The 13296-nt window shown below is 41.7% G+C and overlaps 1 protein-coding gene across 5 annotated transcripts in view; it reads right to left on the bottom strand.

Annotated features, from left to right (window-relative positions):
- Window positions 1–13296, bottom strand: part of KANSL1L (KAT8 regulatory NSL complex subunit 1 like) — a 96978-nt gene that overhangs the window by 52220 nt on the left and 31462 nt on the right. For all 5 annotated transcript variants that reach the window (XM_039494669.1, XM_039494672.1, XM_039494673.1 and 2 more), the window contains exons 3-5: window positions 11666–11807; window positions 7213–7410; window positions 4168–4289 (exon numbers count right to left, since the gene is read on the bottom strand). In XM_039494669.1, the coding sequence (XP_039350603.1) occupies window positions 4168–4289; window positions 7213–7410; window positions 11666–11807 (462 nt within the window). The remainder of the gene's footprint in view (window positions 1–4167; window positions 4290–7212; window positions 7411–11665; window positions 11808–13296) is intronic.

Below are 13296 nucleotides of genomic sequence, written 5' to 3'. Positions count from 1 at the left end.
CTGAAATGTATCAGAACATATTTCTGTCAAGAGCTTAGAATCAATCTTGACAATTTATAGAAGGAGTAACAGCAGCCAGCTTACCCACACAAAACCTGAATTTCCACATGATTTTGATCTGGGCTCTCCATTATAATAAAGTTTGAAGACTTACCCGGTTTAATTTGAGATTAGAAAAGAATGAGAGTGAAAACCCTCTGGAGTCATTAGTCAAAGGCAAGAAGCCTTGGAGAAGTGACTAAGTGAAGGATCAGTTTGCACTAGACAACTGCCCAGATCCATGTTGTTATTTCTTAAGGGTGGAAGAGAGAAAGATTGAGGAGGGTCTGTTTGCAGATAAGAGGTCATCTGACTTCTTCCTATGCTTCAGATCTGATGAAGGATCAGATCATGGTGTCTGTTCTTCAGAGCCTGAGGACGGAAAAATCTAAAGGCATTTGGTGTGCTGGTCCATCTAGACCAGGGGTCGTCAACCTTTCAGAAGTAGTGTGCCGAGTCTTCATTTACTCACTCTAATGTAAGGTTTCGCGTGCCGGTAATACATGTTAATGTTTTTAGAAGCTCTCTTTCTCTAAGTCTATAATATATAACTAAACGATTGTTGTATGTAAAGTAAATAAGGTTTTTTAAATGTTTAAGAAGCTTCATTTAAAATTAAACTAAAATGCAGAGCCCCCTGGACTGGTGGCCAGGACCCGGGCAGTGTGAGTGCCACTGAAAATCAGCTCGCATGCTGCCTTCGGCACACATGCCATAGGTTGCCTACCCCTGATCTAGACATTTTCTCATGATGCACACCATCTGCATCAAAATATTGTAGGACACCACAAAACAAGTAGTAATAGAATTGACAATGACTATTCTAGAACAGGAAATGGATGATATCCAGATCAGAACCGCACATCACATGGACAAACACCAATCTGGAACGGTGCAATGACTGACACAGACCTAGCTGTCTTAAGCCAAGCATCAACCTACTAATCAATTTTAAATGTTGTTTAATTATAACCTATCAAATAAATAGAAGCATTTAGAAAAATGGGCTGTCTGCAGTGCAGTCAGGATGAATAACCATGCAGAGACTCCAGTGCTTACTGCCAGGAAAAAGAATTGAGAGCAGTTGGAGACTAGATCCTTTATATACCTTTTCCCAGTTTGGATCCATGGAGGGGTGCATGCCACATGTGCAAGCCCAACTGTCATTGTTTGCTAGACAAAGAGGAGTTAAGATGCATGCTCCCAACAGTGGGGATCTGTCAAGAGTGTGTGCGCTCAGTCCTCACAACTTCATTTATAGGGGGAGGTTACAATTAATTTCTCTTTGTTTACTCTTTCCACCTGCTGGCAAAAGGATATGATGTCGGGAGCTGCATTAAGCAAAGTTGGAATACACCAAAAGCAAGGCTCATTCTCATGCAAGGTTTTCGTCAGCAAGGTTACCTCTTTAATGTTAATGAGCTGGGTACAACTCACAAGGCAAATCTTACCCTCTCTTCAGACACAGATGGCTTTGTTCATAGTTAAACAGTAAGTTTTTGTTCTAATGGGAAGGAAGGATACAGGGAAGCTATACAGAGGGTTTGCAACCACCACCATTCTGCAAATGCTGCCTATGCACCATAATGGGGGGAATGGGGCCACTGAATCAAACGTTAGAGGAGTGATCCTTCCAGCCCAGGTAGACAGACTTGAGATCCAGCCTGGACCACAATGGCCACACTACTAGAGTGAGTCTGTCTACCTGGGCTGGGCGGCTCGCTCCCAGCTGCAATGTAGACACACCCTAGGTGGACCTACCAACCAAACCCTCCTACAGCCAAGGGAGCTCACAGGGGTTACCACTCTGTGCACTGGCGAAAGCCTTGGTTCAAGGCAGAACATTTTGCCCCCAGTGAATTAAAAGTCAATCTGACCAACACAAGTGGCTTGGGTAGGAGACAGGAATTCAGAAGCTCCAATGTTTGCTTTTTAATGTGTTCAATTTAGTTTGTATGGACTGCTCTCTACTAGTAGTATTTCACTGCTTTGCAGCCCTCTTATTCCACCCTCTTCCTCTGACATGTAGTAAATGCTTCTCCAGAAAACAATGCCTGCCTCCACGCCCCACGGATGACAGCTATTACACACAGTTGGAAGGTGGTGAAAAAAGGACTCACTGTTTTGAAAAATACTCCAAATCTACTGTGTCAGTGATTCATTTATTTAGATTGATAAAACAAGAGACACTTGTATGAACACTCTATGTGCCTCCAACAAATACAAGAAAAACCAACCCCTTAACATAGTTCTACTAAAAATCAGACAGCACAAATAAACCAAATTCCCCCTTCCGCTATATATCACTTTCCACAATATTTCCCGTTTCCACTTTCTATTTCAAACCTCAGTTAAACATGTTGAAAGTTTCTTACATTACTTGCAAACAATCAAAAACCTAGAAACCCTATAGCAAGTACACAACAGTGCCCCCCCACCCCAAGTTTACATTTTTTGGGCTAAGACATGACAGCAAGACTATACTAGAAGAGTAGCGTACAGCAGAAGGCAAGGAATTTCTCCTCTCTCCCCTGCAAGTATAGTTTAAAATTTGACAGATCTCATTCTAAAAAGATAGTTCCGAAAAATATTTCTAGAAATAAATTTGGTTAAACAAATCAAAGAACCATAATATTGTGATTTCAGAAGTTAAGGCACAGGATAAGGAGTCTGGAAACCTCTTCTGCGTCAAACTTTGCCATAAACACCCTCTGTGACTTTAGGGGAGTCACAAGGGGCCTGATTTTCCACAGATGGCAAGTATTCTCTTCTCCCACTGATATCAACAGCAGTTGTGGGTATTCAGCAGCTCAGCAAAAGCAGACTACTAATCTTTCAAGATCACACAACCTCTGTGCTTACATTTTTTGCAAAATAAAGATAGTACTTACATCAATTTTGTTCTGAAGCTAATGTTTATTAGTACAGTATTTTAGATGCAACTTGTAAGATCTTGCATCTTGAAAGATGCAACTTGTAAACAAGTGCAAAATGACACCACTGACCAACTTTTTCTGCTATTCATTTCACAAAATAATATGCTATAATCATGCAGGAAAGTAAATTGTCAAAAAGATAAATCAATCACTGAATGTTTGCAATATACAATTATGATACCTTAATGTTTTTTCTTATTAAAGAAGTGTTTTCATTGTTAAAAAAAGAAAGTCATCACATAAAACAGGACTATTCCAGACAACATACGCCAAGTCTAATCAATTACCGTATATACTCTTTCATTAGCCCGTTTGTTTATAAGCCGACACCACAAGATGGATAAGTAATAATAGCAAAAATTGTATGACCCTTTCATAAGCCGACCATATATTTCAGGGGTTGGAAAACTTTGGCTCCCAGCCTGTCAGGGTAAGCCGCTGGTGGGTCGGGACGTTTTGTTTACTTGGAGCATCTGCAGGCATGATGCCCCTCAGCTCACTGTGGCTGGAAATGGCGAACCGCGGCCGAACATCCCTCGGCCCGCGCCGCTTCCCACAACCCCCATTGGCCTGGAGCGATGAACCGTGCCCCATGGGAGCCGCAATTGGCCAAACCTGCAGATGCGGCAGGTAAACAAACCAGCCCGGCTCACCAGGGTGCTTACCCTGGCAAGCCGTGTGCTAAAGGTTACCGATCCCTGCCATAGAGTTTAAAATCATCAAATTTTGGGGTAGATCCGTTTATAAGCCAACTCCTGCTCTTTGATGCGTCACTTTTTTACCAAAAAATATTCGGCTTATGAGAGTATATACGGTACATCAGTGTCATCAGAAGAATTCATTCTGGCACAATAAATACAATTTTAAGTCTGCAATGATGAATGATCTTACCTACTGTGATTTTTTTACCCCACTTCACAGCTGTGTTTGTCATACGAAGATTTCACATGTGTGTAATAGCTTGTGGAATTTATGGCAACCTCAGGAACAAAAAACTGATAAAATATTTTAATGTCAAAAGCAAAGCTGCTACCTTTAATTAAGTTTAGAAGCAAACGTTCTCTCTTCTTCATATTTATTACTGTAAAATTACTAGTTTCGACTGACTTAATATTACAAAAAAAAAAACCTGCTGAGGTTACAGTACTAGCCTGTCCTCAAGAAACGAAAATTACACCACACTGTCACCTACCTGAGAGATATGCCATTGACCAGTTGTTTCTGCTTACAGGTCTTGGAAGAGAGAGGAGAGGATGTAGGGGACAGATTGAGTGGAGCAATTAGATTATTGATGATTTCACTCAACTGAGCACTCTGAAAAACACAGTAGCCGAACTTTTCATTCACACCAAGCATTAATCTAAAATGTGTCCCCCCACCCCCATTTAGTATTCTTGATCTAGTTTTCTCCATGATGAACAAGTAAACACAAGATTTCTGTACATATCAAAAATGCTATGCTTGTTATTTCACAAGTCCTATTTTGAACTTTAAAAAACAATACATTATGTTTATTAGACTCTTGTTGAACCACTGCCAAGGACACAGTTTAGATATTTTTAGAGCAATTTATTTAAGAAAAAAAACCTTGAACCTGAACTTTTAAGTAACCCGCAGAACACATTTTAACTTACATAATGATCATTATGATTAATAATGGCAGAAGAAGCTGATGATTAACCAGGGCTATGGAGCTGTGCTCCGGCTCTGCTCCAGCTCCAGGCAAAAACCTGCAGCTCCACTGCTCCAGAGCTGCTCCGTGCTTCAGCTCTGGGCTCCGCTCCAAAGCCCTGGATGATACAGCTGCAGTTCATGACTTTTGAACTGGGCTTCAAGATTGACTGAAGAGGAAAAAAAAAACTGGCTGCCTACTTTTTAATCGTATGTTCTGTTGGTTGATAAAACAAAATTGTTTGGTCATTTAAAGAATCCTCTTAGTTGCTCACTTTGGTTGAGACGAGGTAGAATAGTGACCAGTTTAGGTACAGTCAGAGCTAATGGAAACAAAAGGATGCTAGAACGGATATAAATCCATACCTTTATTCTTACTTAACGGCATGTTCAAAACTACACTGCAAGACCCCATATAAAAAATCTTGACTTCAAGATTTGTGTGACACATAGATGCAGTTAATTCTTTAAGACTAAGAATTCCTTCTTGTAAAGTGATGAATTGTGGACAGAGTCCAGATAACATTTCACAATGTTTTTGTGTTTTAAATGTCAAACCTTAATAGTCACTCTGACTTTAAATTTAGCCTGCAGGGGAGAGCAGGGAGGGAGGCTCACCCGCAGCCTCAGGGGAGCAGGCGGGAGGTGCGGGCGGCAGGAGCACTGCAAACACAGGCCGAAGGACTCAGGAGGAGCACCGGGCGGCCGCGCAGCCGGCCAGAGAAGCGTCACTTTAAAGGGGAAACCGCCACTTCTCTCCGGCTGTGCGGCTGTCCCTGCTCCTCCTGAGTCCTTCACCCATGTTCACAGGGCCACATTCTGAAAGGGGCTGGGTGGAGGGGGTTGGATAGGGGGTGGGGTCCCAGTGGGGCGGTTAGGGGCAGGGGGTCCCTGGAGGGGGCAGTCAAGGGACAGGGGAGGTTGGATAGGGTGCAGGGTCCCGGGAGGCGGTTGGGGGAGGTCACAGAAGGGGCGGTCAGGGGACGGGGGTTGGATAGTGGGTGAGAGTGTCAGGGGTGGGGATGTGGATAGGGGGGAGGGGGGCAGTCAGGGAACTGGGAGCAGGATGGTTGGATGGGGATGGTGTTGCGGGGGAGGGGCAGTTAGGGAACAAAGAATGTGTGTGTATGGGGGGGGTTGGATGGGTTGGGAGTTCTGAGGGGGGCAGTCAGGAGGCAGGAAGTGGGAGAGGGTGGATGGGGGCAGGGGCCAGGCTGTTTGGGGAGGCACAGCCTTCCCTACCCAGCCCTCCACACCATTTTGCAACCCCGATGTGGCCCTTGGGCCAAAATGTTTGCCCACCCCTGACTTACAGCATCTTTATTGTTGGTGATATGTGAAAGAAAAAAACCCACAAGCTTGTCTCCAGATGTAGGTTGATTTACAGGGCTGGCAGTTAGATAAACTATCTTTTTATTTATAATGTGAGCAAATCTAACACGGAATTTGCAAGTCAATAAATAAGGAAGACCACAATTTCAGTCATTTTTCAGATGACAGCACACTTTTAAAGCTGTTTTTCGGCACCTCAAAAAACCTCAAGTGTTACTTTAACTTTAATTGCTTTAAAGGTGTTTTGCAAAGAACTGCATGTTGAATGCTCCAAGTAAGCAGGTTAAGAGGGGACATTCTAAAAAATACCCTCCAGTTTACTTTGGTTTTATTGTTTCCTCTTTCACAGTAAAACATCTTTCAGAGGAAACATTTTAAAAATAGGAAAATGTTATCATAAAGTCACAAACACTTGGCAGGGGCAGTATGGTGCAGATGTAGTACCTGAAACTACGTTTAAGCTGACTTTTAAAAAGTTTACTAGATTTCCCAGTGATGTATCTAAATGTATGATCAATCTTATATTTTCTTTGTTTGACATAATAAAAAGGCAAGTTTTACTCCACATTATCCTAACAAGTTTCCTATAGTTGGTTCACCAACATGTTCCCCTTATATCTTTATCTTTAATTGCATACTTTGTAGGGAAAGGAAAACCTTCTAGCGTCTACAGCATATTTCCTAGAATCCAACTTGGAAATTAATATTTGAGAAACTATGCATCAAAATTCTGTTCTCAGCAATGCCTATGCCACAGAAGTTAGTGGGGTTACAGAGATGTAACTTTTCACAGAATTGGCCCTATATTAGTTAGGGAGAGAAGGTTAACAAAGGTGTTTTTATTTTTAAATGTAACATACTTTCACAGAAAAGTTACACTCATTTACAGGACTACAATTTTGTGAAATGAGAAACAGTAGCAAAAATGCACTAAACTAAATTGTTAAGGACAAGAAGTTACATGGGAAACTGTTAGAGCTGTTGTTTATTTCTCTGAAGCAAGAGATGGCCACTTTGATTAAATCAAAATAGAATTATAGACACTTTAGTAATGAAAAGTTGATTTGTAAACCTAGTGACCAATTTATTTATTTAAGATCTTAAATTCATCAGCAACCACTGTTAGGAATGTGAAATATCTTTACGGTTCTGTGAATAAATACTGCGTAGCTTGCCCTAATTCTGTAATAGGTCACTTGGCTCCATTTGACACTCAGTTCTTATTTTACTTTACCTGTTTTTCTATGTTTCGTAGAAGTAAAGTAGGGCTGCTTGGTGACATTTCAAAATCGTGTTCCGGCAAAAAATCCTGTCTCTCAAGGGTAGCTTGAGAATTCCCTGTGGTGTTTAATAAAGCTTCTGGGTTTGTCAATTGTGTTTGCTTCTTCAAAACGTCTTTGGGAAGTGGGAATTCTTCTAAGATCACCATCCCCTAGACAACAGCAATTGAAAACAGTTGGTGGACAACAAATTAACCATCCTAAATCATTTTCAAGTGGCAGTCAACCTGGAACATACCTCTTAAGCCCACGGCAACTCTTTGGAACAGTTTTGAGTATGCTCAGTACACACAATATGTAAATAAATACTTAATGCATTTAAGTGATAGTAAAGCTGTAACATTCATTTCTTTCCTTAGCAGCACTAAATCTACAAAGTGTCATAGGACTGTTTCAGAGCCTGTGCCAAAATTCAAATTAGAAATCCATACTTGATATAATCAAGTATGTGATCCTTTGCCTGATGTTTTACGATGATTTCCTCTTTGTAGAAAAAATAAAATAAAATCCAGCCTTTGATTTCCAAGTTAGTTAACATCTTTACAGCTCAGAGGTTTACTCTGAAAGTCCTTAAAATGTTCCCTCCCTCCCCCCCACCCGTCACTGCTGCCACCCACGCAAAATGTCAAGGTTTCTCTCCCTAATCCATCAAAGCATGAAACACCACAAACAGCCTTTCATCATAATTCAAGATAAGTTGTTTTTTTGGAGTTATATATTTTCTTGGTTTTGTATTTATGGAGGCAACAACCCTATATAAAGTATTTTTCTATGAATCCCATTGTTCTTCAAGGCCATCTGCAGGAATAAGATATCAGCCTCAATGTATTTTTGCAGTATCTCATCTGGAGTATAAATAGTTTAAAAAGATAAATATCGCCTTTCATAGTAATGAACACCAGATGTTTTAAAAAAAAACAAACCAAAAAAAAAAAACCCAAAAAAAATACACTTGACTTTGTTCTCCACAAGAAATATTACAAAAATAAAGTGTCAAAAGCATTCAAATCAGTTTCCTAAAATAAGAAACTGCAAAGTCAGAGACATTATAGCATATAGTAAAATAAAACAAAAACCAAAACAGAGCTTTGAGACAACCAAACCTATTTCCTCAACTGGTCATGCTAAACTGCCATAAGCCTGAACTTACGTGTTTCTTCTCCATTTAGCAAAGTGTACAGAAACTTGGAATTTGGTGGCATTAGCTGGGAGCGTAAATCTGGTACTTAGAGTTATCCAAATATAAATCAGAGCTACTATTCAGTGATGAAAGAATGGGATCTTCCCACTTCATCTTCTCATGTTTTGGTTTCTAATCAGTGCACTCACTTCAAAGTTATGGAGGAAGAAGGAATGGCATGGTGTGGAACTCAATCAAGAAGCCTCTATAACTTCTAATACCCAATAGGAATATGGTCTCTGCCTTTGCTGAGGCTCCTGTGATGCTTCCATGTTTGTGATTTTATTGGATAGTCCTCCCCAACATCACAATGACACCTTGAGTCCTGCCTCAGTGGCAACTAGCCCTAGAATCTAGAATATGGATTATTTTTTTAGATGGAAAACTGGGAGGGACATAAGCAACATGGAGATGCCCTTGTCTTCTTGAATCTCTCCATTGTTCAAACTAAACAGCAAGTTGTGCACCCAAGAGCAAAGTAAAAAACTGAAGAACTGCTGCAGTGAACCTAGGTGTGGTAATTATATGAAGATATATCTATCTCATAGAACTGGAAGGGACCTTTAAGGTCATTGAGTCCAGTCCCCTGCCTTCACAGCAGGACCAAGTACTGTCCCTGACAGATTTTTGCCCCAGATCCCTAAATGGCCCCCTCAAGGATTGAACTCACAACCCTAGGTTTAGCAGGCCAATGCTCAAACCACTGAGCTATACCTCACCCCATAACCTACATGTCCACTGAATGGAAATGTTTTCAGACATACTGGCCCTCCATCAGGCTGGCTCTGGTTTCTCTGTGCTAATTATCAGGAGATGGTCCAGGTGTGACTAACACTTATCCCAAACATAAGTGTACTTGACCATTATCATATGATAATTTGAGGTCCACACAGTCAGAGCAGCTGAAAACTAGGCCTTGTGACCAGGGAAATCCAGTTTCTTCTAATCCTTCTCTTAGGTCAAAAGGAAGGATCTGCCAGCCTTGAATCTCTCTAATGCAAGCTGACAGTCGCAGACCTTGGTTCGGGGTGGATGAAAAAGAAAAAATTCAAATCCTTTTCATTGCATTTTGTAAGGTAATCATGTCTCTTTGCCATTCACGTCAACAAAAGACTTTTAGAACAAGAGAAAAATACATAGTTCGAGCCTACTTTGATATTTGCTATGGCAATCTTCCCTTGATTTTCTAGTATGTAGCTTAATTATTACTTGTTTTGTGTGGTACTCAAAAAGGCACAAAGCATGATTCAGTTGTAGTAGATACTCTACAAACAAAAAGGAAGACACACAGTCCCTGCTCTGAAGAATTTACAATCTAAACACGACATTCAAAAAGAGTAGAAGAAAGGGAAAGAACACACAAGCCACATGATGCAGGCAAAAGTCCATTTTTTAAAAACTGTTTTTCATTGAAGTTTTTTTAAATTAGTATATTGCACAACTGGAGGCGGGAAGGGGAAAGAAGAAAGGAAAGGAGTTAACAGAAACAAGAGACTAAAAAAGGAAGGGATGAGAGACATTAACAGGGGAGGGTTAGGAGAAACAAAAAGGAAAGGGGAAGAGGAATGGAGAGAAGGCAGGAGGGTAAGGAAAGGAGGCTGGCCTGTAGTCAGGGGGACTGTAAGCAGAAATGGTTGGAAAATGGAAGTGAGAGTTGCCACAGAAAAATACAATAAAAAGGAAAAAAAAAATTTTGTTGGTCAAAAAAAAGCCAACCCCAAAACCAAAAAACTGAGAACATGAAAACCAAAGCATTTAGTTTTTGGCAACAGAGCAGATTTTGGTTTTCCACATGTTTTCTGGGTGACTGTTTTCCAATGAGAAGAGTCTCTCGGCTCCCTAGAGCCGTGCTCTTCCTCCTCTGAATGCATATGGGTAGGGAAGAGGGTTTGCTCTCGCCTGGTACCCCTGGATGCCAACAGAGTGGGATCTCCCCCATACCCACTCTAGTTTAGTGTTCAAACTAGATGTTTCACCTCCCCAAAACACTGTAAACTCACATTTGTTTCATATTTTAAAAAATCCCAAATCTTAAAATTTAGAATTAAAAATTTAGCATTAGAATTTGTGCACTAAGTGTACTACCTGTCAGCCAGGAGACTGAAAAGAAAGAGTTTGTCAATCAGCTTTCAAGCCTTTTCATAGCTACTGCCTTGGTACAATATTCAAACTATACAAATCAAATCCCAAATTATTTTAAAAAACTGAACAGGATAAACAATCTAAGTGGAAAAGCAAAACTGCAAAGTATGTGATTAAAAATATAGAGCCAAATCATCCCCTCCACTTGCAGAAGCAGAGAGACATTCCAATCTGAGGAGACCAACCCAGATGTGAGGGAGGAAGTATCACTTCTGCAGCATTATCCTCTCAGAAAGGATGGGGATGGGACACATGGCAACATACCTCCTACCACTAAGGAAACACATGACTAAGAATACTAGCTCTTAGTCACTGCCATGTTGCATATTTCTGTCCAACTCCCACAGTCACGCTGATAGGTGTGGGGTGTGAAGGGGTGCAGAGACAGAGGACATCCATATAGGCACTACATGGATTTCAAGAGTTCCATGGGTGGACCTCCTTGAGAGTTCCACAGACGGAGAGGGGCAAGGCAAGCCCTAGAAACCATTTCTACCACCACCACCACAACAGGAACAATTAGTGAGCAGGAACTTGCAGAGTTTTTGGCTTCCTATGCAGGGAATGAGTTGGCTGGCCTACAGAACTGAAGTGCTAAGAATAGCGTGATTTAGCATAACATTCCTAAAACATTATCAGAGTTTAGCAATCTTGACTTCCTTACTTTTTATTTTAAACCTGTGCAAACAAAACAGTTGATATCATACTGTAATTTTAATTATAATTAGCATTTGACATATTCAAAGCACTGTACTGTACAAACATTAACTTATTAGTCCTCAAAATATTTTTATATAGTAGGCACAAAAAATTATTGTTTCTTTTTTATAGATAGGGAAACTAAAGTCACTTTCCTAAAGTCACAGTGAATCAGTGACAGAGCAGGGATTGGAACTCAGGAGTCCTGACTCCCAACCCTGTGCTCATGCCCTCTAGATCACCATACTTCTTGTTTCTGACATCTTCTCATTAACCTTTGTAATTCTTTGCTTGGATACCAGAATTGTTAAAAAAAAAAGAAAAATTACTGGAGACACTGTCCATGGATTATTTGAAGAGCCCACTTATGAGCACAGAGACAATACCTTGGTGGCACGTATCTGCCTGTGAAGGTCAGTTAGTTGTTGGATTTTGTATTCTAGCTCCGAAATCTGGGCTTGAAGCCATGTCCAACGGCAGCCAACTTTAGCTCGGTCTACAAGCCACTTCCATTCAGAACTATAGTTGCTGTGAAGAAGATGAAATACTGGTTAGTCCAAGAATACAGACAAGCACATTTTAACAAATGCACTTTCAGCTGCTGCAAGCATCTCACTTGCCTTCAGAGGACATCTAATTAGGTTAACACAATACAACAACAACATCTCATTTCCTTAATTAAGAACTGGTACAAGTTTCTTGCAACCAACGTTATATTCATCATTCAATAGCTATTGCAACTTTCCTATAAAAAGCTGTTTTTCTCTTATATATTCCAAAGCCAAAAGCAAGAGTAACTACTAAACTAGATCATTTAAAGATTTTAAAAGAATTCCAATAAATCTACTAGCAAAACCCAAAAGACTTCTATTTCTGTCAAGTCATACTGATGACTTCCACAAGCCTCCATGGATGTCATCTCACTGACAATTCTATTCTAATAAGGCACGACTCAACAGTTAGCAATTATATATGTCATGCTACTCAAAGCTGTAACTGTACAGTAGGTTAGGTTTATTTTATTTTTTTAACCAATTTTATGAGCACAATTACAGATTTGTGTGATTCAAGTGTTAGGTTTTAAAAAATTCCTCTCCAGGACTGTTAAATTACCTACTTGTACAATGTGATATGTATCTGTTTATTTTATGTAATGACTAGTAGAGTTCTAAATAGACCTCTTGATATTATTAAGCCAAGTTCATCCCTGGTGTCAATGAATTTTTGTCAATGTGCCTATTAAGTAAATAGATCACATATGGTACTTCACCCCTCAAAGAGTTATTTTAACATTCAAATATATTTGAATCACAGGGTCACAAAAAAACAGTATTTCAACACGTAACTTTTGTGGTATTCTGTGCCTCAAAGCAACACCCTGGAACCCCCATATTCACCACTGTCATACAATTACTGTATTTTTCCCGTGTATAAGACTATACTTTTTCCTAAAATAGTTAGACTAAAAATTGAGGGTCGTCTTATACACGGAAGTAAGCCGAGGAGAGAACCGCGGGAATGGGAAACTGCCCATACCCAGTGATGAGCTGCCAAAATCCCAACCCCTATCCACCCCCCACCCCACCCCCGAACTCCCCTGCCCTCTCTCCGGGCGGCCGGGGACGGGGCTGGAGCCGGGCGGCCGGGGAAGCGGGGACGGGGCTGGAACCGGGCGGCCGGGGAAGCCGGGCCGGGCGGCCGGGAAAGCGGGGACAGGGACCCGGAGTTGGGCGGCCGGGGAAGCGGGGCCGGGAAGCCGGGGAAGCGGGGCCGGGCAGCCGGGGAAGCGGGGCCGGGCAGCCGGGGAAGCGGGGCCGGGCAGCCGGGGAAGCGGGGCCGGGCAGCCGGGGAAGCGGGGCCGGGCAGCCGGGAAGGGGGGCGGAGCCAGGGAAGCGGGACCGGCGGCCGGGAAGCGGAGCCAGCGGCCGTGCTGGCGGCCAGGAAGCGGGGCCGGGAGCAGGCGGCCGGGGGCGGGAGCCGGACGGGCGGCAGGAGTCGGGCGGCCGGGGAGGGATGC

The sequence above is a fragment of the Mauremys reevesii genome, linkage group 11 (assembly GCF_016161935.1).
Source record: "Mauremys reevesii isolate NIE-2019 linkage group 11, ASM1616193v1, whole genome shotgun sequence".
NCBI lineage: Eukaryota > Metazoa > Chordata > Testudines > Geoemydidae > Mauremys > Mauremys reevesii.
Note: the sequence above shows the minus strand (reverse complement) of the source record. Positions and strands in the feature narration are given on the sequence as shown.